Source organism: Mustela lutreola, chromosome 11, assembly GCF_030435805.1.
Source record: "Mustela lutreola isolate mMusLut2 chromosome 11, mMusLut2.pri, whole genome shotgun sequence".
Classification (NCBI taxonomy): Eukaryota; Metazoa; Chordata; class Mammalia; order Carnivora; family Mustelidae; genus Mustela; species Mustela lutreola.
Window position 1 is genome coordinate 61,075,924 of NC_081300.1, and position 24,473 is coordinate 61,100,396.

At 40.0% G+C, this 24,473-nt stretch overlaps 1 protein-coding gene across 5 annotated transcripts in view; it reads left to right on the forward strand.

The window, feature by feature from the left end:
* The first annotated feature begins 542 nt into the window (after positions 1-542).
* CEP192 (centrosomal protein 192) overlaps positions 543-24,473 on the forward strand; it is a 126,251-nt gene continuing 102,320 nt past the window's right edge. For 2 of the 5 annotated variants that reach the window (XM_059140950.1, XM_059140951.1), the window contains exons 1-7: positions 816-977; positions 1,628-1,798; positions 5,793-5,960; positions 6,982-7,107; positions 16,139-16,314; positions 21,253-21,305; positions 23,435-23,555. In XM_059140950.1, coding sequence (XP_058996933.1) covers positions 1,689-1,798; positions 5,793-5,960; positions 6,982-7,107; positions 16,139-16,314; positions 21,253-21,305; positions 23,435-23,555 — 754 coding nt within the window. In that variant the 5' untranslated portion in view covers positions 816-977; positions 1,628-1,688. Of the gene's footprint in view, positions 978-1,627; positions 1,799-5,792; positions 5,961-6,981; positions 7,108-8,648; positions 10,092-10,670; positions 10,783-16,138; positions 16,315-21,252; positions 21,306-23,434; positions 23,556-24,473 lie in introns of those variants that run through there. The other 3 variants (XM_059140954.1, XM_059140952.1, XM_059140953.1) reach the window with 3 other exon arrangements.

The window sequence follows — 24,473 nt, forward strand, 5'->3', positions numbered from 1 at the left end:
CAAGTGTGCTGTTGCATCTTAAACATTAAGTAACTTGCATGAATGAAGTTAGCTAGCTTTGGAAAAGAGGGACTTTTTCTCAGACTGTATGGAAGAAATTTTGAGAGGAAGGAAAGTAAAAGGCACGAAATTGAATTACCTCTGGTTTCAGTATAGTAGTAGTTAAAGCAGTGGTGGCATTTGTGGCCTAAGGAGAACAGGAAAACGTAGGGAGTAATTAGGGATGAATTATGTCTCCTCAGCTCTTACCACCCTCAACCAGCCTTATTCCGTCACAAAGAGGCGACTAGGTGGAGAACTATCATGAAGCTTGGATCCTGAGAAATGATTTCCTAATTGAAGCTTTATTGCGGTTTATAACATAAGGCAAATGATGACACATTTCAGTGTCTGCCAAGCAGTGGTAGAAAAGATCCGCATCTGCTCTTGTAAAAAGACAAAAAAATGACACAGTTCTAAACTCAGGGTAGTATCAGATGACTCGTTCACCGCAAGTATTGTATAAGGTGAGTGACGATGTTTTGGGGTTCCAGACTGAATACGGTAAGCAGTCGTCCCCCCCCCCCCCCCGCCCCGAGTTGGCCAAGGCCTTCATTATTTTGCGTTCGGCTCAGTCTCGGGGGGAAGGACTTTCGCAGTGCACCCAACCCTTCCGAACACCGAGCTCCTCCTCCGGACCAGCGGAGCGCGGTTTCCTCGCTTCAAATTCAGGGACTAGCGGCCCTCGTCCAATCGTCGGCCTCCTGCCCGCCCCGACCCTCGTCGCTGTCCAATCCAAGGCCAGCTCCGAGTCCCTGCCCCGTTGCTCGTGCCGCGAACAGACGTAAACCTCAGGGGCGCGCTGTACGGCCAGTCCGGGTGGCCGAGGGTGCGGGGGTTGCAACTTGCGCACGCGCATTTGCAGAGCTACCGGGACGCCCCCTCCCCTGGACCTTTCTGACCAATTCTCGGCTCCCGCAGCTGGAGTCGCGGGCTTGGTGAGGAGGGGTCCCTTGTGTCTTGACTGCGGTTCGGCAGGGGGCACGCGAACCCTCTTTCCGCAGGCATTTCGGCCGCCGGGCGGATGGGGCAGTAGCGGTTGGGCCAGGGTCGGGCGCGGGGCGCAGGCTCCGGGCCAGGGACTGCGGGGCACTGGCTAGGGTCTGACGGCCTTGCTCCGGCCGCCACGCAGAATTCCGCTCAGTGAGTTTAATTGGGCGCCTCTGAGAGATTGGCTTTTAAAGAAACGGGTTTTGATTTTGGGGATAACATCCTGGTAGCCCCCCACCCTCTACCACTTCCTGACTTCTAGGGACCAACGCACTTTGCGCTTTGCTTTGGAGTTTCTTGTTGCAAAGTGCTCTTGACCTGGTTGGTGTTTGCTTCATGTGCGTCGTGATAGGCGGTCTTTTTCTCTTTTTTATCCAAAACTGACCCACGAAGCAAGGTTGTTAACTAAATGTAGAGGGGTCTGCTAGTGTCACCCGGGTATTCACTTTTTGTTTTGGTTTCTGCTAGGCCGCGTTCTCATCCACTCCCAGTACCTTTACTACATTCTTTACATCTGATTTCTTTATGAAAACAAAAAACAAAACCATGAAAGAAGACTGTTTAATATCACTATACTTTTGATCTCTTTTAATTACAGACTTTGTTTAGTAAAACATGAGGTCCCTTTCGAAGCAGTCTTTTGGAGAACAGCTGTTTTTATGAAAGTATTTCCGTTTGCTGTTACCATTTTGAGGTCATTGGACTGGAGTTTTTACTGCTCCAAAATCAGTTTTTTCACCGAATTTCAGTTTTGTGATCAAAGTTTACGGTAAGCTTTGAAAAGTGATATATTAAATGCCTGCCTAATTACAGATTATTTCTTAGAACACCAAGAGTAAATGATGAATATTAGGAAGCTTGACAGCATATGCTTTTAAATGCGTTTAACTGTACGTGTAGACTTCCAATTAATGACTACAGTAAATGGTATTTTACATATCCAGAAATGTAATTAAAGCAGTTAAATATTAGTCAATTCAACTGTGAAAATTTGAGGTCTCTACTTTAAGAAAATAGCAAGAGCTATTCCAAAGATGGCTACTTAGTTCAGATATAGTAAAAGAAAAGGTAAGGTTACATTTCCTTCACTTTAGGTGATGGAGGAGGGGTGGGTAATGCAATATAGAGGGAATTTAGGGAATTTTTCCTTCTAGGAAAACTTTAGGAATGTGGTACATCCATGGATGGTTTAAACAAGTGTAATCCTTTCTGGAAACGAGAAATTAGATATTGGATTACATCTTAAGGAATCTTCCACTGGCTTCTATTACCCCTGCACCCATAGCCAAGCTCCATCCCAGCCCTTAACACTATCATAATTAATAGGGAGCATAAGTGATTATAATTGATGAGAGTCATCAACTCCGTGAAGGGGAGCAGCTTTATTTTTGTATTTCCAGAGATAAGAGAGTGTGTTTCATGGTTTGCGCTTGGTAATGATTGTTGCATGAATGATAATTGCTTAATATCTGAATTTTCTTGGATTTGACTCTAAATAGAAGCGAATCCTTAAAGAATTTGGGATATATTTTAATGTGGTTTACATGTCTATAAATGAATGAATAGCTTAGTGATTACAAGATTGGACGTGGGAAGGCAGGCTACTTGGAAGATTTATGCAATAGTTTAGATTAAAAAGCACAAATGAAGGATGGGAATGTGCTCTGTATTGAAATAATTTGAAGACATTCAACAGATTTATTGAGAATTACTCTGGGCAAGGCACTGCTTTAAGTAGAAACTCAGTAGTAAAATACGCCAAGTCCCTGCCCTCATGGAGCTTACATTCTAATATGGAGGAAAAAATTAATTAAATAGGTGAATTATATAACATGCTGGATGGTGGTCAGCACCAGAGAAAAAAGAAAGCAGGGGAAAAAAAGAAAGCTTGGAGTTAATGAAGAAGATTGGTGAGGGAGACCAGACAGACAGATAAGTGGACTTTTACCAAAAACCTGAGAAAAGTGAAGGAGCAAGATGTGAGGTCATGTGGGGCATCAGTGTGCTGAAGAGAGGTTAGAGCCAGGGCACAGTCCCTGAAGCTGAGCCCTGGCAAGTCGTGGGGACAGCGGGGAGGTTAGGATGGTGAGGATGGAGCAAAAGCAAGGGAGAAGAGTAGAAGAGAATGAGATCAGATCGTCCAGCCCTCATTTGGCCATTGTAGGTATTAAGTCTGAATGAGATGGGAAACCAGTGGAGGGTTTTGAGCTAAGGAGTGGCAGTATTTGACTAACTTAGCAGGGATAATTTCAGTGTATGGAGAATAGGCTAGGGGAGGAAGAATGGAGGGGGTGGAGATAGTTATATAAATATAAAGTGTTATATAATATAAAGTGTCTTGTAGTGAGTATCCATGCAGGAGGTAGTGGTGGCTTGACCAAGTGGAGGTAGTGAGAAAATGGCAGGTTCTGTGTATTATTAGGTAAAGACATTGGGATTTGCCTAGGGATTGCTTTTAGGGTGTGTGTGTGTGTTGAGGGGTTGGAGGTGGTGATTAGTAATCAGTAAGGTTTTTGGTGTGAGCAGGTGGAGGATGGATTTGTCATTTTCTCTGTGGGGAAGCTTGAAAAGCAGGATTTTTTGAGTGGGTTGGAAGGAGATGGAATCAAACTTCAGGTTTAGGTGCCTGTTAGATAAAACTAAGTGGAAATGTCTAGTCGGTAGTTGCATATCTCAGTTTCAGGGAAGAGGTCCAGGCTGGAGATATAAATTTCATATTGTAATTTAAAACTCTGAAACTAAGGGCAGTCACCTAGAGAGGTTGGGTAGGTGGAAGGGGTCCAGGAGCAACCCCTCATACCTTTACTGTATGGCAGTCCAGGAGATGAGGAGGAACCAGCCAAGGAGAAGGAAAAGAAGCAGCCGGTGAGATTGGAGAACCCAGACAGCTGTGTCTTGAAAACCAGTGAAGAATAGATTTCTTCAGGGAAGGAGTACAAATCCCATATTGTTAGGTCAGAGAAGATGGGACTGAAAATTGACTGTGGGGTTATGGATGTGGCAGCAGGGAGCTCAGTGGTGATGTTGGCAAGTGTTTTGATGGGGCAGTAGGATAAGAGCCAGCTTGGCATGGGTCTAGGAGATGACAGGAGTGGAAACAGATGGCGGTAGTGATTCCTTTGGAGGAGTATGTGGTAAAGGGAGGGCAGATAGAAGTGGTACAGCTGCAGGGGGATGACAGGGTATGAGACAGCGGAAGATGTTTTTAAAAGATGAGGAAATAACAGCATGCTGGTAGGAATGGCTGCACGGAGAAGTTTTGATGATGGATAGAAGGAGGGTAGTCCCTGGAGTGGTTGTCACTGCACTGGTAACGGGTGGGATCAAGTGCAGGTAGAGAGGTGAGCTTCGCACGGGAACCTGGATACTTCACAGTCAGATGAGTTTTATAGCTATCTAAAAGTCGTAAATATTTTCTGCTCTATAGAGTTAGTTAGCCCATTCTCTCTAATACCGATACTTGAATGCATTTGTCATTGGCCCCAGCATAGTCCGTCATTGGCCTCTATCTCACCAGTTGTGGTAGCTCTTTGAATATCCTTTCAGGTGTTAAGCCCTCTCCCTTCCTCTGTCAGGATCAGTCCGTCCCTGGGCTGCAGCATACTGTCCATACTTCCTAATGTACCTTTTAAGACTTTTAGAATCTGACTTCATGGTTTCATTCACTGTGTTTTTTGTACACCCGTTGCCAAAACACATTGAAGCACTTGTCTATTGCCTCCACACACTTAGTACTTGGGGTGGATTTTGGGGTCAGACCCGGGTTTGAATTTTACTAATTGTGCAACCCTGGTATGTTTAGCTAATTTAGTCTCCGTTTGTTTCTTCATTCATAAAGTTGGGTAAATGAGTTAAGGTTGTAATATACAATAAATCTTAATTCTCTTCCACCTTTGCTCATGTTTATTTGTTATCTTTGAGAGCCCCCTCATGTCATACTTGGCCTGTCAAAGTTCTACTCATTTTTCAAGGCAGGGGGCCTATACTCTCTCATTTATTGAGCCTTTCATGATTTAACTTTTTTACTGAATTCCATATAACCCTTATATGATAAACACTGAAGTAATTTTGAGATTGCATCTCCTAAGTACTGTAATCAGGATTAAGTAGAGCCAGAGTCCAATATGGGCTGGAAGATCTCTCAGTAATACAGATTCTGTGCCAGATGAGTCCTTTGTATTTCCAGAGTAAATCCTTTGTATACCACTTTCACCATTTTTGTCTTGTCCATGTGCCAGCTCGAATTGATTTAACTTTAATTTTTTCCTTCAATGGACTTCCCTTTTAAACTAACATTTACTCTTCCTTAAGAATAATTTCTGAAGTTAGGGGCTAGATTTTGCTGGTTTAATTTTTTTTTTTTCCTCTTCCATGTTAGAATGAAGTACTTCCTGAAATCATCTGTATATTCCTTCAGTGCTGGGTCTCTGCTTCTTTACTAGACAAGTGTAGCAATTGATATTCTTTGTGATAGTAAACCAAGAGCAAATTAATCTGTGTTATATTTTACAAATTTGTTATGTTATTTATAAATAACATTTATGTTATTAGGTTAATTATAAAAAGATTGACATTTGTAGTCTCAGCTGTGAAGTAGCAAAGTATTCTGAGAATTACTTTACCTCCAAATGCTTGTTGATTTTATCCCCTTTGTGCTGTTCCAAGAAAATGATCTATCAGTTTTCTAAAATTTTTGAGACTTTTAATCATTTGGAAAGATTTTTTAGTAGTATTTGATTTTTAAAAAGCTTTTATTGTTGTAGTGAGATGGAAGATTTCCGAGGAATAGCTGAAGAGTCATTTCCAAGCTTTTTAACCAATTCATTATTTGGTAATAGTGAGATTTTGGAAAATGTCACTCTTCCTTCAAATCTTGGCTTGCCTGTTGCTGTTTCAACACTTGCTAGAAATAGATCCAGTGCTGACAACAGGTAAGAACTTTTAGAACACATGATTTTTTTTTTTAAGGTCTAGAAAGCCTGCAATACATTGATACTTCTGTAAAAATTTCTCAGCCAAGGGGCACCTGGGTGACTCAGTTGGTTAAGTGTCCCAACTCTTGGCTTTGGCTCAAGTCATGATCTCAGGTACTGGGATTGAGCCCTGAACTGGGGTCCACACTCTCCAGGGAGTTGGCTTGGGGATTTTCTCCCTCTGCCTCTCACCCTTGCATGATTGTGTGGGTACATGTGGCGGGCTCTCTCTCTCTCTCAAATAATAAATATATTTAAAAAGCTTCTCAGCCAAGCTTGAGCTTTTGCTTTATGTATATTTATATACATAAATTTATATTTATTTATATTTATATATGTAATATGATATGTATATCATATATAAGTATATGATATATGTGTGTGTATATATGGTATATATATTCATATGTATATATAATTGTTATGAAAAACGTATACATTTCCTTACTTTGTTGCCTTAATCAGTAGTGGTTGGGTGGATTTGGAACTGAGTACCAGTGACCTTTTGGTCTACTAATTGTTTTCTCTGTTCATAGTGTTTTGGATTTGTATTAGTTCAGCCTTCCTGGCAGCCAGTAATTTGAGTTGCATCTCTGTATGTGATGTGTACAGCTTATCCATCTTGTATGATGTGTAAAGTTTGCCCATGCTTAAATAATCTAACTGCTTTCCTGTCCTCCTCCCAACCTGAATGTTTGGTAAGAAGCATTATCTTTACCTTTAGAATGAAGAGTTTAACTCTGAAAACTTTTAGCTTTAAGATTTCTGTGACTCTTTGTTTAATATGAACACACCTCATTCTTGACATGTAGATTTTCAGCGCTTTGCACATGAGATGATGGTTTTGAATACTGGGGGCCCTATTTATTTTTATCCCCTAGCAATTGGTTTTATAGTCCTGTGGTCCTAATGTCATTGTGAATTTTAAATATGCATAATTTAACTTTTAACAAAACAAATTTTTTTTGTATGTGTGTAGGTATTCTGATATCCAGGCATCTTATTTAGTAGAAGGGAAGTTTTCAGTTCCATCTGAATCATCTCCCAGCAGCCAGAGTGAAGGTGACCCAAGAGAGAAGTTACAACTTAGCTTCCAGGATGATGAGTAAGTTCATACCTTCATTTTGTTTTTGCCACATTAAAAGCAGGCCTCACTCAGTCTTATGGAAAATGAAAGTGTGACTATGTCTCTGAATAAGTCTAATTATAAGAATCTTCTTAAGAGTTTTCTTTATATGTTTTTTAGTCTGTCAGAATACCTTTTCTCATTCCAAAAGTAATATAAGCTTATTTTAAAAAGTAGAAAATGCAAAGAATTGTAAGGAAGATGCTAAGTCTATAGTCTTACTAACTAGAGAATAGTCACTGGGGCACCTGACTGGCTCAGTCTGCAGAGCATGTAACCTTTGATCTCTGGGTTTTAAGGTTAAGCCCTACACTGGGTAGAGAGATTACTTAAAATAAGATCTTCAAAAAAGTAAGAGAGAATAGTCATTGATTATCTATTTATAGTCTTCCAGACTGCTTGCTTGCTTTCTTTTTAAAGATTTTATTTATTTGACAGAGCAGGAGCAGGGGAAGGGGCAGATGGATAAGCAGACTCCCCGCTGAGTACCAAGACTGACACAGGGCTTGATCCCAGGACCCTGAGATCATGATCTGAGTTGAAGGCAGATGCTTAACCAACGGAACCATCCAGGAGCCCCTTCCAGACTGTTTTCTATGCATCTATACATGTACATACTAAGTTGTGGTTTTTTTTTTTTTTCCTTTACAAATAGGGGATTGAACTGTATTTACTATTTATAACTTTTTAAAAAAGATTTTATTTATTTATCTGACAGAGATCACAAGTAGGCAGAGAAGCAGGCAGAGAGAGAGGGGGAAGCAGGCTCCCCGCTGAGCAGAGAGCCCGATGCGGGGCTGGATCCCAGGACCCTGAGATCATGACCTGAGCCGAAGGCGGAGGCTTAATCCACTGAGCCACCCAGGCGCCGCCATACTATTTATAACTATAAAAAATTAGTGTATTATGCTCATCTTTCAATTATAATTAATGTAGATATATGTCGTGTTAATGGCTGCACTACGTTAGACATTTGGAGTATTGGAATTTTGCTATTACAAATTTACTGAAATTTTTTCATTTGCATACCTAGCAAATTATTGTATTTAGATAAATTCCTAGGATTGAAATTGCTGAGTTAATATTTAAAGACTGCTACAAAGCAGCACATTGCTCTTTAGAAGATTTGTTCCACTTTATACTCCCACTGGAAGATGTACATGAGAAAGCCTTCTCTGAGCCCTCCCCAACATTTGGTGGTATTATTTTTAATCCTTGAATTTAGAAGTAAAAAAACTTGTACACATGCATAAATGCATAGAAGAAAATCTGGAGGGCTATAAACCAAAATGTAAATGGTAGTTATCTCTTGATGGTGGTATTACAGGCATTCTTAAAGTTTCTGTGTTTGAATTCATAATAGAGTATTTATGGAATTGAACATACTTTAATGTTTATTCATTACTTATATTTTTGTTGTGAATTGCCTCTTGGTAACATTTGGATATAAGCACTTTCTATATATTAAAGATGTTAACTCTTTGAATACTCATTCATTCCATGTGTATTTTTGACCGCGTGCCTACTATGTGCCAGGTACTTCTCTAAGTACTTGGGAAATACCAGAACAGACATTAAAACAAAAAGACATTAAAAATATATCAGTTTTATAGTATATTTGAAGGGAAAAGTGCTAGGAAAAAAACAGAACATGATAAGGAGGGTAAATGGGTAAGCTGAAGGAAATGGTCAGTGTGGGTCTCATTGAGGGAGGTGTAAATCTGAGCAAAGACTTGAAGGACGCAGTTAGCCATGTGGACATTAGGAGGAAGAGGACTTCAGGTGGAGGCTGCACAAGTGTAGAGGCACTAAGGTCAGAGCATACCTATGTTCAAACAGCAGGAAGTAGGCTGCCATGGGGTGAGCAAGATTTTGAAAGAGGTGGAAACCATTGAAGGATTATGTTTTAGAAGGTTCACTCTGGCTACAGTGGGGTGAACAGACTGTTGGGAGGCAAGTCTGGAAACAGGAAGACCCCTTAGGAGGTTGGATTATCAAAGCAGAGAGGTAGATGGAGAACAGAAGAGCACCAGGGCCTCATGTCAGTACACTTCATTGTTAAGATGAGGAGAGGAGGAGTAGACATGGAGGCTAAAGATTAGTGACTGGAGGTTGGGCAGACAACAAAGTGTTTCAGAAGCCACAGAAAGAACATATGTAAAAGAAGAGAGAGGGATCCAGTGTGTCAAATAAAATGAGGACTAAGAAGTGACCATTGGAATTTGCATAGGTTTGGTCATTGGTAACCCTGATAAGTGGTTTTGATGGAAGTAGGAGGAGGCAAGTAGTGTAGGAGAATGAGTTTAGGAGAGAATGGGAGGTTCATTTTGGAGATGGTGAGTTTGCTGCAAAAGGAAACCAAAAAATGGGGCTGTGATACCTGATGAGTAGAGTGTGTCAAGAGAAGTTTTTCTTTTTTCTTTTATGGTGGGAAAGGTTACTGCAAGTTTATGTAGTAATAGGAATGATCTGGAATAGGAAAATCTGATTATGTAGAAAGAAGAGAATTGCTAGAGCAACACTTCTACAAAAATAAGAGGCGAGGAACTAATGTGTCATGGAAGGAATGACTAGAGAGGTAAGACCATGGATAATTCCTCTGTATTAACCAGTGGGAAGGCAGAGTGTATGGGTACATGTCCTGGTAAGAATCTGAGGAAGTTGTCTTTTCAGTGCTTAGGGTCTCTCAGTGCAGTGGGAGACATGACATCAACTCAGGGTAGAGGAGCAGTAGAGAGATGTAAACAGTCATGGGCATGTGGGAGGGGAGGAGAGAGGAAAATAGTGGCATTGTCAGACAGCATCAGGAGGCCCACTCAGGGGTCATGGTCATGAATTTATTGTGATTGTGATGTTATCTCCAACCACATTCAGCTGTAGGGGTGCTGGCAGGGTGTGAGGAGAGAGTTGGGTTTAACTAGGCTTGTAGTTTGATGAAAGCAGTGAGGGATGAGGAAGCTGAGGTGTGTGATGATTGGCCATCTGATGAGGTTAAGGAAGAGGAGAGGATAGTAGAATGGCAAGGGAGTGTGAGATGTGGGGATATGAGTGGATTGGGGGCAGAGGGTTATAGAGTTGAGGTACTAAGGCAGGTGCTGTGAGCGGTCATAGGTGACTCCAGGCTAGGAGGCTTTAGTGAGGATGATCTGGAAGTTGTACTGAGGGGACATGGTGATGGAGACACCCATTCCATCTCCACACCTAGTGATTCCAAGGCTGTGGGAGAGACGGATAGTCCTCACTTGCCAGTGTTTAAGGAGGCAGTGTCCTCACAGGACATCCAGGTTTTCCATAAAGCAGTGAGGTGAAAGGGATATTCATAGGAAGGGTTCAGGAATAGATTTTGCTGATTCAGCATTGATTTGTTGGGCTGGGTAGGGGGAGTATCCTTGTGGATCTTTGTCATTGGTAAGGAGTCCTGGGCTTATTGAAGGGCATCATGAAGTTAGTGCCACTGAACTGATGTTGGCAATGAGACATTAGACATGGGGGGAGGGGAGGAGACTATCGGAAGTAATTCTTGACTCTTTGATGTGGGCCAGGAGATCTGGGAAGTGGTCTTGTTGATCCCTGTTAAAGGAAGATAGAAGACCTGGTAAGGTGGAGTCCTACATGCAGTGTACTGGCCTCACTCTAGACTTTCATTGGGTAGAGGTGAGTGCTTTGGGGCTGCTCCTTGCCCCCACTGAGTAGTCTGAAGATCTGGGTTGTTAGTCTGAGAGCCTGGACTTCCTGTGGGCTGCTTGTGATGGTGGGTGCACAGCCTGCAGAAGTATGCTCTTATCGTGTGAAGGATGGCTTCTGTGGCTCCTTCTGGGGGAGGGTGAAATTTACGTTTTTAAAATATCCTTATTCTGGGTGCCTGGGTGGCTCAGTGGGTTAAAGCCTCTGCCTTCAGCTCAGGTCATGATCCCAGGGTCCTGGGATCGAGCCCCGCATGGGGCTCTCTGCTCAGCAGGGAGCCTGCTTCCTCCTCTCTCTCTGCCTGCCTCTCTGCCTACTTGTGATCTCTGTCTGTTAAGTAAATAAATGAAATCTTTTAAAAAAAAATATCCTTATTCTAACTTTGGAATTAAGGAATATTTTAGCTGAGGATAGGATTTAAAGATAAAAATAACTTTCACAAAATTTTGAAGGCACTGCTACATAGTGTGAGAAGCCTGATGTCATTCTGATACTTGACCATTTGTATCTGAACTTTTTTCTCTCTGGAAACTCTTAGAATCCTCCCTGAGTCCATACCCCCAACTAAATTCTAATTGGCATCAATCCAGAGATTTGTATGCTTTAGTTCTAGGTAATTATTATTACATTGGTATTTTTCTATTTTCTTTCTTTCTGGGACTGCTGTTTTAGATTGCCTGGGCTGATCTATTTCCATTATTTTTTTCCTTTTTTGTTTTTGTTTTTCTTTTGTTTCAGTGCAAATAGGCAGTGTTCTAGATAAAGTTCCTAATTTTTTCCCTGCCCTTCTATTAAATCATTTGACAGTCATAATTTTGAGAGCTCTTTTTTCTGAACTTTTCATTTTTTTTTTTTTTATAATAGCTCCTTTTTGTGGATATAATAGCGACTTCAATGTTTTCTGAGAATTCTAATTGAGATTTTTCAAAGTTCTATAAATTATCCTTGTGTCTGGGGTTGTTTACTTTGTTCATCTTTATTTTTATCTCTCAAGCTGCTCCTTCTCCTGCATCTGATTTATGGCTGTCTTCTAGGTTGCTAGTGTGGGCTAGTGGGTATCCAGATCTCATTTTTCTTAGGTCTTCATGCAAGCTCATGGCCGGCTTCACTTTACAGATTCCATGCCGGGTATTTAATGCTGCTGTCACCACCATAGCTTCATTCTGCACAGGCGTTTCATATGCGTTCCTAGAAGAGCCTTCCTAGGTGTACAGCGACATGTTGACACTGCTGTTTTGTTTGTGTGGGCTGGGGAGCGAGAGTGGAGCACTGCCCAGCATGGGCACCTGATAAACTTTCAGTCATCCCTTTCCTTTGGACTCCCTCCTGTCCTCCTTCCTACTGTAGTCAGGAAACATTTCTGCAATTCTTCCTGGCAGATTTGTTTTCTGCTTCCGGGCCCTTTTGTTCTTGTTCTGGACCATGCTTTTGTTTCTCCTGCATAGCCCATCTGCTGTTCAGATTCTAGAATCTGAGATAAGCTTGGGCTAGGACTGGTGGCTCTCATACAGATTGCTTCACTTTTTTTTTTTTTTTTTTTTTTTAGATTTTATTTATTTATTAGAGAGAGAGAGAAAGAGCACAAGCAGAGGGAGCAGGGGTGGGGGAAGGAGGGAGCAGGCTCCCTGCTGAGCAGGGAGCCCGATGCAGGGCTCAATCCTAGGACCCCGGGATCATGACCTGAACCGAAGGCAGACGCCCAACCATCTGAGCCCCCCAGCCCCACAGATTGCTTCACCTTTTTTTTTTTTTTTTTTTTAAGATTTTATTTATTTATTTGACAGAGAGAGATCACAAGTAGGCAGAGAGGCAGGCAGAGAGAGAGGAGGAAGCAGGCTCCCTGCTGAGCAGAGAGCCCCATGCGGGGCTCGATCCCAGGACCCTGGGATCATGACCTGAGCTGAAGGCAGAGGCTTTAACCCACTGAGCCACCCAGGCGCCCCAAGATTGCTTCACTTTTATAGAGGTCCTTTATTGTCATTTTCATGCACTCCTAGAAGTTACTCTTGCCACTTATTTGAAGCTTATTTGACTTAATATTTGACTTAATTTGAGGAATTTTGATGGGCTAGTAAGAACAAGTGATAGCTATAGTTTTGAGGACATGGATTTAGGGGAGGTGGTTAATTTAACTGGCTCTGTTATAAAGTTCTAATGGTCACGCTACAGTTGACCCTTGAACTGCATGGTCCACTTACATGTAGATTTGTTTCAGTAAATACATAGTGCTAAAAGTGTATTTTCTCTTATGATTTTCTTAATAACATGTTCTTTAGCTTTATTATAAGAAATAGCATGTAATTTATATACATATATATATGTAAATATGTATATATACACAAAGTGTGTGTTAATTAACTGTATGTTATTTGTAAGGCTTCCAGTCAACAGTAGTTCAATTAAGTAGTTAAGTTTTGGGGGAGTCAGAAGTTAGACGTGGATTTCCAATTATGCAGGAGGTCAGTGCCCCAACCCCCATCTTGTTCGAGGGTAAAGCGCACATGCTTTTCTTGGAGTGGGGGGGCTTTGAAATATGAAATTAACCTAAATGTCATGACTTTTTTATTCATTTCATGTCACCATTTTGCTTCCCCACCACCTTTTTTTTTTTCTTTTTTAATATGTCACTTAGGGACCTTTACTGTCTTTATTTTCCCTTTTATATTCTCATTTATTTGAAATATAGTTGACATATAACATAGTAGTTTCAGTTGTGCAACGTAATGATTTGATATTTATATATACTGCAAAATGATCACCACAATAAGTCTAGTTAATATTGGTCACCTTACATAGTTGCAGAAATTTTTTTTCTTAAGATGAGAACTTCTAAGATTTACTCTTGTAACTTTCAGATATGCACTGTGACCTGTAGTCACGATGCTATACATTATATCCATGACTTACTTATTTTATATCTGGAAGTTTGTACCTTTTGACCCCCTTCACCTGTTTCTCCTGCCACGATCCCCTACCTCTGGAACCATTATTCTATCTGTGAGGTTAGTTTTTTGTTCTTATTTTTAGATTCTGCATATAAATAGATTATGTGGTATTTGTCTTTCTCTGTCTTACGTACCATAATGCCCTTTAAGTCTATCCATGTTACTGCACATGGTAAGATTTCCCTTTTTTTGTGGCTGAATAATACCCCATCGTGTATATATACAACATTTTTTTTTTTTTAAAGATTTTATTTGTTGATTTGACAGACAGAGATCACAAGCAGACAGAGAGGCAGGCAGAGAGAGAGAGAGGGAAGCAGGCTCCCTGCTGAGCAGAGAGCCCGATGCGGGACTCGATCCCAGGACCTGAGCCGAAGGCAGCGGTTTAACCCACTGAGCCACCCAGGCGCCCCAACATTTTTTTTATTCATCTGTCAGACACTTAGCTTGTTTCCCTCTTGGCTATTGTAAATAGTGCTGCAGTGAACGTGGAGGTGCCATATATCTTTTTGAGTTAAGGCTTTAGTTTTTTTGGATGAATACTCTGATGTGGGATTGCTGGATCATGTAGTAGTTTTATTTTTAATTTTTGAAGAACCTCCATACGATTTTCCATAGTGACTGCACCAGTTTACATTCCCAGTTCACATCTCAGCACTGCACATCCTCACCAATACTTGTTATTTCTTGTCTTTTAAATTTTTTAATTTTAATTTATTTTTAAGAATATTTTATTTATTTGTCAGAGAGAGAGTGTGTGTGTGCACAAGCAGGGGGAGCAGCAGGAGAGGGAGAAGTAGACTCCCTGCTGAGCAGGAAGCCCAATGTGGGGCTCAATCCCAGGACCCTGGGATCATGACCTGAGTCTAAGGCAGATGCTTCACCAACTGAGCCAGCCAGGCGTCCCTCTTGTCTTTTTTATAATGATTATTACAACAGGTGTTAGGTGATGTCTCATTATTGTTCTGATTTGCATTTCCCTGATGATTAGTGACATTGAACACCTTTTTTTTAAAAAAAATTTTATTTATTTATTTGACAGAAATCACAAGTAGGCAGAGAGGCAGGCGGAGTGGGGGCGGGAGGCAGTCTCTCTGCCGAGCAGAGGGCCCGATGCGGGGCTCAATTCCAGGACTCTGGGATCATGACCTGAGCTGAAGGCACAGATTTTAACCCACTGAGCCACCCAGGCGCTCCAAACATATTTTCATGTACCTGTTGGTCATCTGTCTGTCTTCTTTGGAAAAAAAAAATTCAGATCTGCCCATTTTTTAATCCTGTTGTCTGCTTGTTTGCTTTTTGTTTTTGTTTTTGATATTGAGTCGTATGAGTTCTTTATATATTTTGGATATTAACCCTTTGTCAGATATGATTCGCAAATATTTTCTCCCATTCTGTAGACTGTCTTCATTTTTTCAGTTTCCTTTCTTGTGCACATCCCCACACTCTTCTTTATCATACAACTTTGTATCCACTTACAGTCTTTCCACCGACCTCTATCCTCTCTTTTACTCAGCTTCTGTTTGATTGGGATGAAACTTTCCTATATCAACCTATGAATGCACCTTTGGATTGAACTGTTGGTAATGGCTTTCTATGTGTTACAACCCCAGTACAGACATGGAGAAACTGGGAGGTAAATTACAGTTGGGAGTTGCCTCAGGCAAAGAGGGTTAGCACTCGGAATATGTAAAAGGACTATCTTTTCATCCATCCTGGTCAGATTTAAGCTTGGCCCTAGATAGCAGTTTGTCAGATGATGGCTTGATTGCATTTAGAGGCATTTTTCTAAAAAGTTCATCCCTACCCCTCCTCTTGCTGGCAGAAGGCTGTGATGAGCTGCATGAGACCCACGAGCTTTTGCTGAAGATTGGGAGAAAAATTGTCTTTAAGGAAAAACATTGTCATCCAAGTATAAAACAACAGAGATACAAAGATGAGGACAAAGCCAGTGGCAGGGGCTAAAAGTAAAACTTTTAAAGCATTTCATAATTCAGAGAATCAGCTTTTTGGCATATATACTAGTGTCCTTTAAGTCTTCTTTGTTTTTAGAAAGCTGAGTTTTTCTCCATATATGATAGATTCAGAGATACTTACTTAGGAAAGAATAAAACCCCTCATTTTATCACTTGAGAGGCAGGATAGCAATATGATACTGTATTTGATTTTGGTAGACTGTATCTCTGGATCCAAGATGGTTCGCAGTCCCCAGGGCACCTACAGTGGAGCCAGTTGTAGTGTCTGGCTGGTCCTTGAAATTTTTCTTTCCACTGTATCCATTTTTTTCTTTTTGTGATATTAAATACATAACTGGTTAATGAATATTTTATTGATTTACCCAAGGTAACTAACATTTAATCATTCTGTTCCCTACTGGAAAGTTCTGTCTCTAAGAAAAAGAACCATATAGAAAGTCAACATTTGTCAGATGCTGTTCTTGAAGAGTCTGCTTTGCAAAGTGATATAGCAAGAACAGAAGAGGAGCAGGCTAAAACTGCAAAATGCTTTCAGAGCCAAGACCCTTTTGATAAGATTTCACCACTGGAACAAGTGCAAGGTACTGAACTTATAGAAATTACTTTTAGAAATTACTGCCTAATGTATATATTTCAGTTTCCTTTTTGATTTGTCTATCTTTGTTATTTATCTTAAGCTACAGTACGGTAAACTGAAAGACACTTACGGTTTGGCATTTACCTATTAATATTTTTATAGGAAATGGTGTCTTGATTAATCTTTTTATTTAAAAAATTTTATGGTATTAACATATAATGTATTTTTGTTTCAGGGGTACAGGTCTGTGATTCATCAGTCTTACACAATACATAGTGCTCACCACAACACAAACCCTCCCCAGTGTTCATCCCCCAGCCACCCCATCCCTCCCACCCCCTCCACTCCAGCAACCCTCACTTTGCTGAAGGTTATTAAGAGTCTCTGATTGACTTGTTTCGCTTAGCATAATACCCTCTAGTTCTCTCCACATTGTAGCAAATGGCAAGATTTAATTTTTTTTAATGGCTGCATAATATTCCACTGTATGTCTGTATATCACATCTTTATCCATTCATCTGTTGGGGGACATTGGGCTCTTTCCATAGTTTGGCTATTGTGGACATTGCTGCCATAAACATTGGGGTATAGGTGCCCCTTCAGATTACTACATTTGTATCTTTGTGTTAAACACCCAGTAGTGCAATTGTTTGGTCATAGGGTAGCTCTATTTTCAGCTTTTCGAGGAACCTCCATACTGTTCTCCAGAGTAGCTGCACCGGCTTGCATTCCCACCGCATTCCCACCAACAGTATAGGAGGGTTACCCTTTCTCTGCATCCTCGTCAACATCTGTCGTTTCCAGACTTGTTAATTTTAGCCATTCTGACTGGTGTGAGGTGGTATCATTGTGGTTTTGATTTCTATTTCCCTGATGCCAAGTGATGTTGAGCACTTTCTCATGTGTTTGTCTGTTGACCATTTGGATGTCTTCTTTGCAGAAATGTCTGTTCATGTCTTCTCCCCATTTTTATTTTTAAAAAAGATTTTATTTATCTACTTGTCAGAGATAGCACAAGCAGGGGGAGCAGCAGGCAGAATGAGAGGGAGAGGCACACTCCCTGTTGAGCAAGGAACCTAATGCAGGACTTGATCCCAGAACCTTTGGATCATGACCTGAGCCATCCAGGCATCCTGACTTCTGCACATTTCTTGATTGGAATTTTTTTGTTTTTTGGTGTTGAGTTTGATAAGTTCCTTATGGATTTTGGATACTAGCCCTTTATCTTATATGTCATTTGCAAATATCTTCTCCCATTCTGTAAGTTGTCTTTTGGATTTGTTGACTATTTACTTTGTTATACAAAAGCTTTTTATCTTGATGAAGTCCCAATAGTTCATTTTTACCCTTGTTTCCCTTGCCTTTGGCTGTATGTCTAAGAAGTTCCCGCAGCTAAGGTCGAAGAGGTTGCTGCCTGTGTTCTCCTCAAGGATTTTGATGGATTCCTGTCTCACAGTTAGGACTTTGAGCCATTTTGAGTCTATTTTTGTGTATGGTGAGAGGAGATGGTCCAGTTTCATTCTTCTGCATGTGGCTGTCCAATTTTCCCAACACCATTTGTTGAAGAGACTGTCTTTTTCTATTGGGTATTCTTTCCTGCTTTGTCAAAGAATACTTGACCATAGAGTTTAGGGTCCATTTCTGAGTTCTCTGTTCTGTTGCATTGATCTGTGTGTCTGTTTTTTTGCCAAGACCATGCTCTCTTGATGGATCACAGCTTTGGAATAGAACTTAAAGTCTGGAACTGTTATGTCACCAGCTTTGGTTTTCTTTTTCAGCATTCCTCTGGCTATCTGGGGTTTTCTGGTTCCATACAAATTTTATGATTGTTTGTTCCAGCACTTGAAAAAAGTTGATGGTATGTTGATAGGGATTTCATTACCTCTGTAGATTGCTCTAGGTAGCATAGACGTTTTTACAATATTTATTCCTTTGATCCATGAGCATGGAACGTTTTTCCATTTCTTTGTGTCTTTCTCAATTTCTTTCATGAGTACTCTATAGTTTTCTGAGTACAGATTCTTTGCCTCTTTGGTAAGATTTATTCCTATGTATCTTATAATTTCGGATACAATTATAAATGGGATCGACTCCTTAATTTCTCTTTCTTCTGTCTCATTTTTGGTATATAGAAATGCAACTGATTTCTGTGCATTGATTTTATATCCTGCTACTTTGCTGAATTCCTGTATGAGTTCTAGCAACTTTGGATTAGAATGTTGGGTTTTCCACCTGTAGTGTCATATCATCTGCAAAGAGTTAGAGTTTGACTACTTTGCCTATTTGGATGCCTTTTACTTCTTTTTGTTGTCTGATTGCTGAGGATAGGACTTCTGGTACTGTGTTGAATAGCAGTGGTGATAGTGGACATCGCTGCCGTGTTCCTGATCTTAGGGGAAAAGCTCTCAGTTTTTCCCATTGAGAATTATATTCGCTGTGGGCTTTTCGTATATGGATTTTATGATATTGAGATATGTTCCCTCTATCCCTACACTGTGAAGAGTTTTAATCAAGAAAGGATGCTGTACTTTGTCAAATAATTTTTTCTGCATCTGGAAGGATGATACGATTCTTGTACTTTCTTTGATTAGTGTATTGTATCACAGTCGTTGGTTTGCAGATGTTGAGCCAATCTGTAGTCCAGGAATGAATCCCACTTTGTCATGGTGAATAATCCTTTCAGTGTACTGTTGGATCCTGTTGGCTAATATTTTGGTGAGAATTTTTGCATCCGTGTTCATCAGGGATATTGGTCTGTAATTCTCCTTTTTTGTAGGGTCTTTGTCTGGTTTGGGGGTCAAGGTAATGCTGGATTCATAAAATGTGTTTGGAAATTTTCCTTCCATTCCTATTTTTTGAAACAGCTTCAGAAGAATAAGTATTAATTCTTCTTTAAATGTTATGGTAGAATTCTCCTGGGAAGCCATCTGGCCTTGGGCTCTTGTTTGTTGGGGCGTTTTTGATTACTGTTTCCATTTCCTTGCCAGTTATGGATCTCTTGGTTTTCTGTTTCTTCGTGGTTCAGTTTTGGTGGTTTATTCTTTTCTAGGAATGCATCCATTTCTTCCAGATTGCCTAATTTGTTGGCATTTAGTTGCTCGTAATATGTTCTTATAATTGTTTGTATTTCTTGGGTGTTGGTGGTGATTTTTCTGCTTTCATTTGTGACTTTATTTATTTGGTTTCTTTCTCTTTTCTTTTTGATAAGTTTGGTCAGGGGTTTAAACAAGCTTATTAATTCTGTCAAAGAACCAGCTCCTAGTTTCGTTGATCTCATCATCATCATCTTCTTCTTCTTTTTTTTTTTCTTAAGATTGTATTTAATTTTTGGAGAGAGAGAGCACAGCAGGGGAGGGTCAGAGCTCCTTGCTAAGCAAGGAGCCTGTTGTGAGACTCAATCCCACAACTTTAGGGTCATGACCTGAGCCAATGGCAGACGCTTAACTGACTGAGCCACCCAGGTGTCCCCATTGATCTCTTCTACTGTTCTTTTGGTTTCTGTTTCATTGATTTCTGCTCTTTATTATTTCTCTTCTCCTGCTGGGTTTAGGCTTATTAACTCCTGCTGGGTTTAGGCTATAATCAAAAAGTTGGAAAATAGCAAGTGTGGTGAGGATATGGAGAAATTAAAACTCTCATTCATTGCTGGTGGGTAGTTAAAATGATGCAGTTGCTGTGAAACTAGTTTGACAGTTCTTCAAAACATTAAACATTACACTATTGTTTGAGCCAGTAGTTCTAGTCCTAGGTATATACCCAAGAGAAATGAAAACATATGTCCACACAAAAACTTGTACATGAATGTTCATAGCAGCATAAATCACAATAGTGAAAGAGTGGAAACAATGCAAAAACTTCATACAGTGGAATATTACTGAGCCTTAAAATGGAGTGAAGTATTGATATGTACTATAATATGGATGAACTTTGAATACATTAGGCTAAGTGAAGGAAGACGGATACAAAGGCCACATGTTGTAGGATCTTTTCATCCATAGATATATGTAGACATCGGATCGGATCAGCAAATCCATAGAGACAGTAGATGTGTGGTGGCCAGGGCCAGGGAAAGGGGAGAATGGGGAATGACTGCTAGTAGATACAGTGTTTCTTTCTGGAGTGATGAAAATATTGTGGCATTAAAGAGTGCTTATGGTTGTACAGCCTTGAGAATTTACTAAAAACTAGGGAATTGAATGCTTTAGGAGAGTGGTGATTTCATGGTATGCAAATTTTATGTCCATTAAAAAAACCCATATACTTATATCACAGTCCCAGTTAGTATAAGATTTAGTCATACTTGCTTTATCTCTTCTGTTTTGTGTTACTTTTTTCTGATATTTTAAAATTCAAGTATCGTTTTATTCCTATATATTTTAGTGTGCATCTGTAAAAATACAGATGTTTTCTTACATAAGCACAGTGCTATTAACACTGCTAACAGACTTAACAGTTCTTTTATTATCATATAGTACTCTAGTCCATATTCATTTTACTAATTATCCAGGTTGGTTTGCTTGAATTGGAGTCCAATTCAAGTATATTATTTGTTGTATGTCCCAAGTCAGTTCCTGTTGAAAAAAGCTCAGTTTGTGACCCTGTAGATTGTCCCATGATTTGGATTTGTCTGTCTGTTTAGTCATGCTGTCATTTTTCTTGTTTCTCTCTTCCCTGTATCCTCTGTAAAGCAAAAGTTAGCTTTAAAGCCTTGATTAGATTCATAGTGAGTGTTTTTTTGGCATATGTATAATTTTTCATACTTCCCACCCTGATAGTTTTTTAATTAAATTGACCAGTGATAACTTCTTGTACCATCATATAAAAGTGCTCTATTCTACTAAAGGGAAAAAATGTTTAGTTCATTAATTTGCTACTTTTAGGGGTTATTGCGTTTTTATTGATAAAATAATTTGGTCTCACTTATTTTTGTTTTGTAAAACAGACTCACCTGTTGATTTTTGTTTACAACCATGGATGGATAATAAGGAGAACAAGGTAATCTTTTATATGTTACCAATTTCTGGAGTGTAACTGGGAGAGTGAAAGTTTCCATTTCACATGTGCAAGTATTAAACAGTAGTAATTTCAGTTAGAAGTCTTGTACTTTAAATAGCAGAGATCCACGTTACTGCCTCAAGTAATCGGCACGTGAGTGTAGTCCTGGTCCAGGGCTTCCTTGTCATTAGGACGTTTCTACTTTTGCTCTGTTTCACTCCATGCTGGCTCCCTCTTGAAAGATGGCTCTGGGAGGGTAAAGGTTTCTCTTTGTTTCATTTATTTTATTTTTTTAAAAGGTTGTATTTATTTGCCAGAGAGAGCAGTAGCAGGGGGTATGGCAGGCAGAGCGAGAAGCAGGCTCCCTGTAGGGAGCCCCCCGTGGGACTCGATCCCATGACCCTGGGATCATAACCTAAGCTGAAGGTGGATGTTTAACTGACTGAGCCACCCATGTGTCCATCTTTGTTTTGTTTATTGTATCCTGAGTGCCTGGCACATAGTTGGCACTCAGTGATTACTTGAATGATCAGGAAGCTGTCTTTCTTTGTAGCAAGCCTACATTCTTAACATTTGTGATAAAAAAAAAAATGACCATGCTGGGGTGCCTGGTTGGCTCAGTCGTTAAGCGTCTGCCTTCAGCTCAGGTCATGATTCTGGAGTCCGGGGATTAAGCCCTGCCTCAGGGTCCCTGCTTGGCAGAAAGCTTGCTTCTCCTTCTCCCACTCCCCCTGCTTGTGTTCCTGCTCTTGCTGTCTCTCTGACAAATAAATAAATAAAATCTTAAAAAAAAAAAAAGACCATGAACTTTCTTTGAGGGGAAAGAAAAAAAGACAACTCTAATGGGCTCACTTGGGTCCTAAGTTCTCCCCTATGTAAATCACTGTCAAGAGGTAGGTTGGAATAAAATACTCTGTTTGTTGAGCCTGCACTCAGGTCCACTTCTTTGTGAGTGTGTGTGTGTGTATACATATACATCAGTGTACATATATGTGTGTGTGTGTGTGCGTGTGTGTGTGTGTGTGTGTATGTATATACATACAGCTGTCAGCCCCACCAGTTCCACATGGCTCCTCAAAGGAATATTCCAAGAAGGAAGCCCAATGTGGGGTATAATCCCAGGACCCTGGGACCATGACCATGACCAGACACTTAATGGACTGAGCCACCCAGGCGCCTCTTTTTCTTATTCTTAATGAAAGTATAGTATAGTTCATATATAATGTTCTCTTAGTTTCAGGTATACAACAAAGCAGTTCAACAACTCTATACATCATAAATGCTCTCCACCAGAAGTGTAGTTACTCTCTGTCACCATGCAAATTACTACAATATTATTGACTATATTCTCTATGTAGTACTTTTCATCCCTGTGACTTATCTATTTTATAACTGGGATTTTATGTATTCCATCTGTTTTACCCATTGTTCCACCCTCTCCCCTCCAGGAACCACCACTTTGTTCTCAGATGTGTTTGAATCTGTTCCTGTTTTTTTCTTTTTTTGTTTGTTTGTTCATTGTTTCTTTCATTGCCACATCTTTGATCTTTATGAGCATAATTCACTGTTTTCTGCAAGTATGCAGTTATATAGCGAGCCCATGTTTTTATCTTAAAAATTGTGTATTTTGCAATCTAATTTTAAAGATAAATTTAATAAGATTGTGAAATAAAGTTGAAGGCAATGTTACCTTTTGTTGGCCTTGAATGCCCTTAACAACCTGCTGTGTGCCTTTAGGATTATGTTGTCCCTGAGTTGAGAAGTAGAACAATCAGTGATTCTAGTATAGGCTGCAGAGTCCAACTTGGCTCTATCTTCACTTCCTACCGCAAGCCTTGTATTCATATTCATTTGGATATTAGTGTCCTAACTATTACTAGGTCTTCTGAGCTTGTATGTACATTTTGAGATGCTAAATTTTAACAGTGTCTCAGTGGGTGGGTCAGGGGAGGAGAGAGGCATGGGGGCAGGAAGAAAATTATTGATACACATAAAACAGCTAGACCTTCATTGCCTAAATTGTGGATTACAAATACTGAGCACATTTGGTGGTCTTTTTTGCAACCTTGTACTGTGGTCCTCAGAGTAATGAAGTTTGCTTCTGTTACTTGGCATTTTATTTTTTACAGATTGTTGTACCTCATTCTGGGAAACATTTTGAAGAGAAGAATCCGCCCAGTGACTTAAGCCACATTAGTTTATTAGAAGATGAGAAACTTACATCACTGACGAGCTTGGAGGATTCTTCTGGTACCGTAAAGTGACTTGTGTTTTCTTAGTCCTTACCTTGCTGCTCCATGTCTTTCTGCTTCTTTGTTTCATAGTTACTATGCCAGCCTTTTGTTTCTATCTTCTCCTTTACTTCCTCCCTATCAGCACTTGCAGGCACTTCCATTGGTAGAATTTTTAAAAACTTGTGCAATATGAAACCTGATATGATTATGTTCATCCTCAGTTTATTATCATTAGGGTACCGAGTATAAAGCAGTTCGTTAAGAAATTGGAGGAACAATGAAATATTTAGCCTCTGCTCTCTGAAAGTTCTGTCAAGTGAGAAAAGAGATGCACAGCTAACCCTCTGATACCTTAAGTATATTTCAACAGTACAAATCGTGCAGGAATCATAGGAGGGTGACAAATTAGTTCTCATCGAGGGAAGTATTTATGAAGCTTTATTAAAAAGGGGATGCCGGTTTTCCTTTTTCATGAAGAGGCCCGTAATAGGCCTTAACATAGATTTGTGAAGAGAACTATATTTCAGGAAGTGGGTCAGCATCTGTAAAGGTGCTATGGTGGGGGCATTTTAGACCATGTTTGGAGAATGACCAGACTTTGTGGTTTTGTGCAGCAAGTTTACAGCACCTGTAGAAGGCTATTTTGGGAAATAAACTCAGACAATTAGGAAGGGACCACATTAATTACAGCTTTGAAGGCCAGGCTGTTGAGCTGAGTGGGATAAATAAAAATTATGAATTCAGGATTCAGAATTTTCCTGCCAAATTTTTAAAATATTTTCAGATTATGGCATTATAAATAAGGAATCATTGACTGAATTCATACAGATCTTTGTTTTAGTAGACTAGGTTTTTAGAGGTGAAATGCTGAAGTCCAAAGTTAAGAGCATTTTTAAGGCTTTTAATGATTGCAAAATTATCCTCTTGAAAAGGC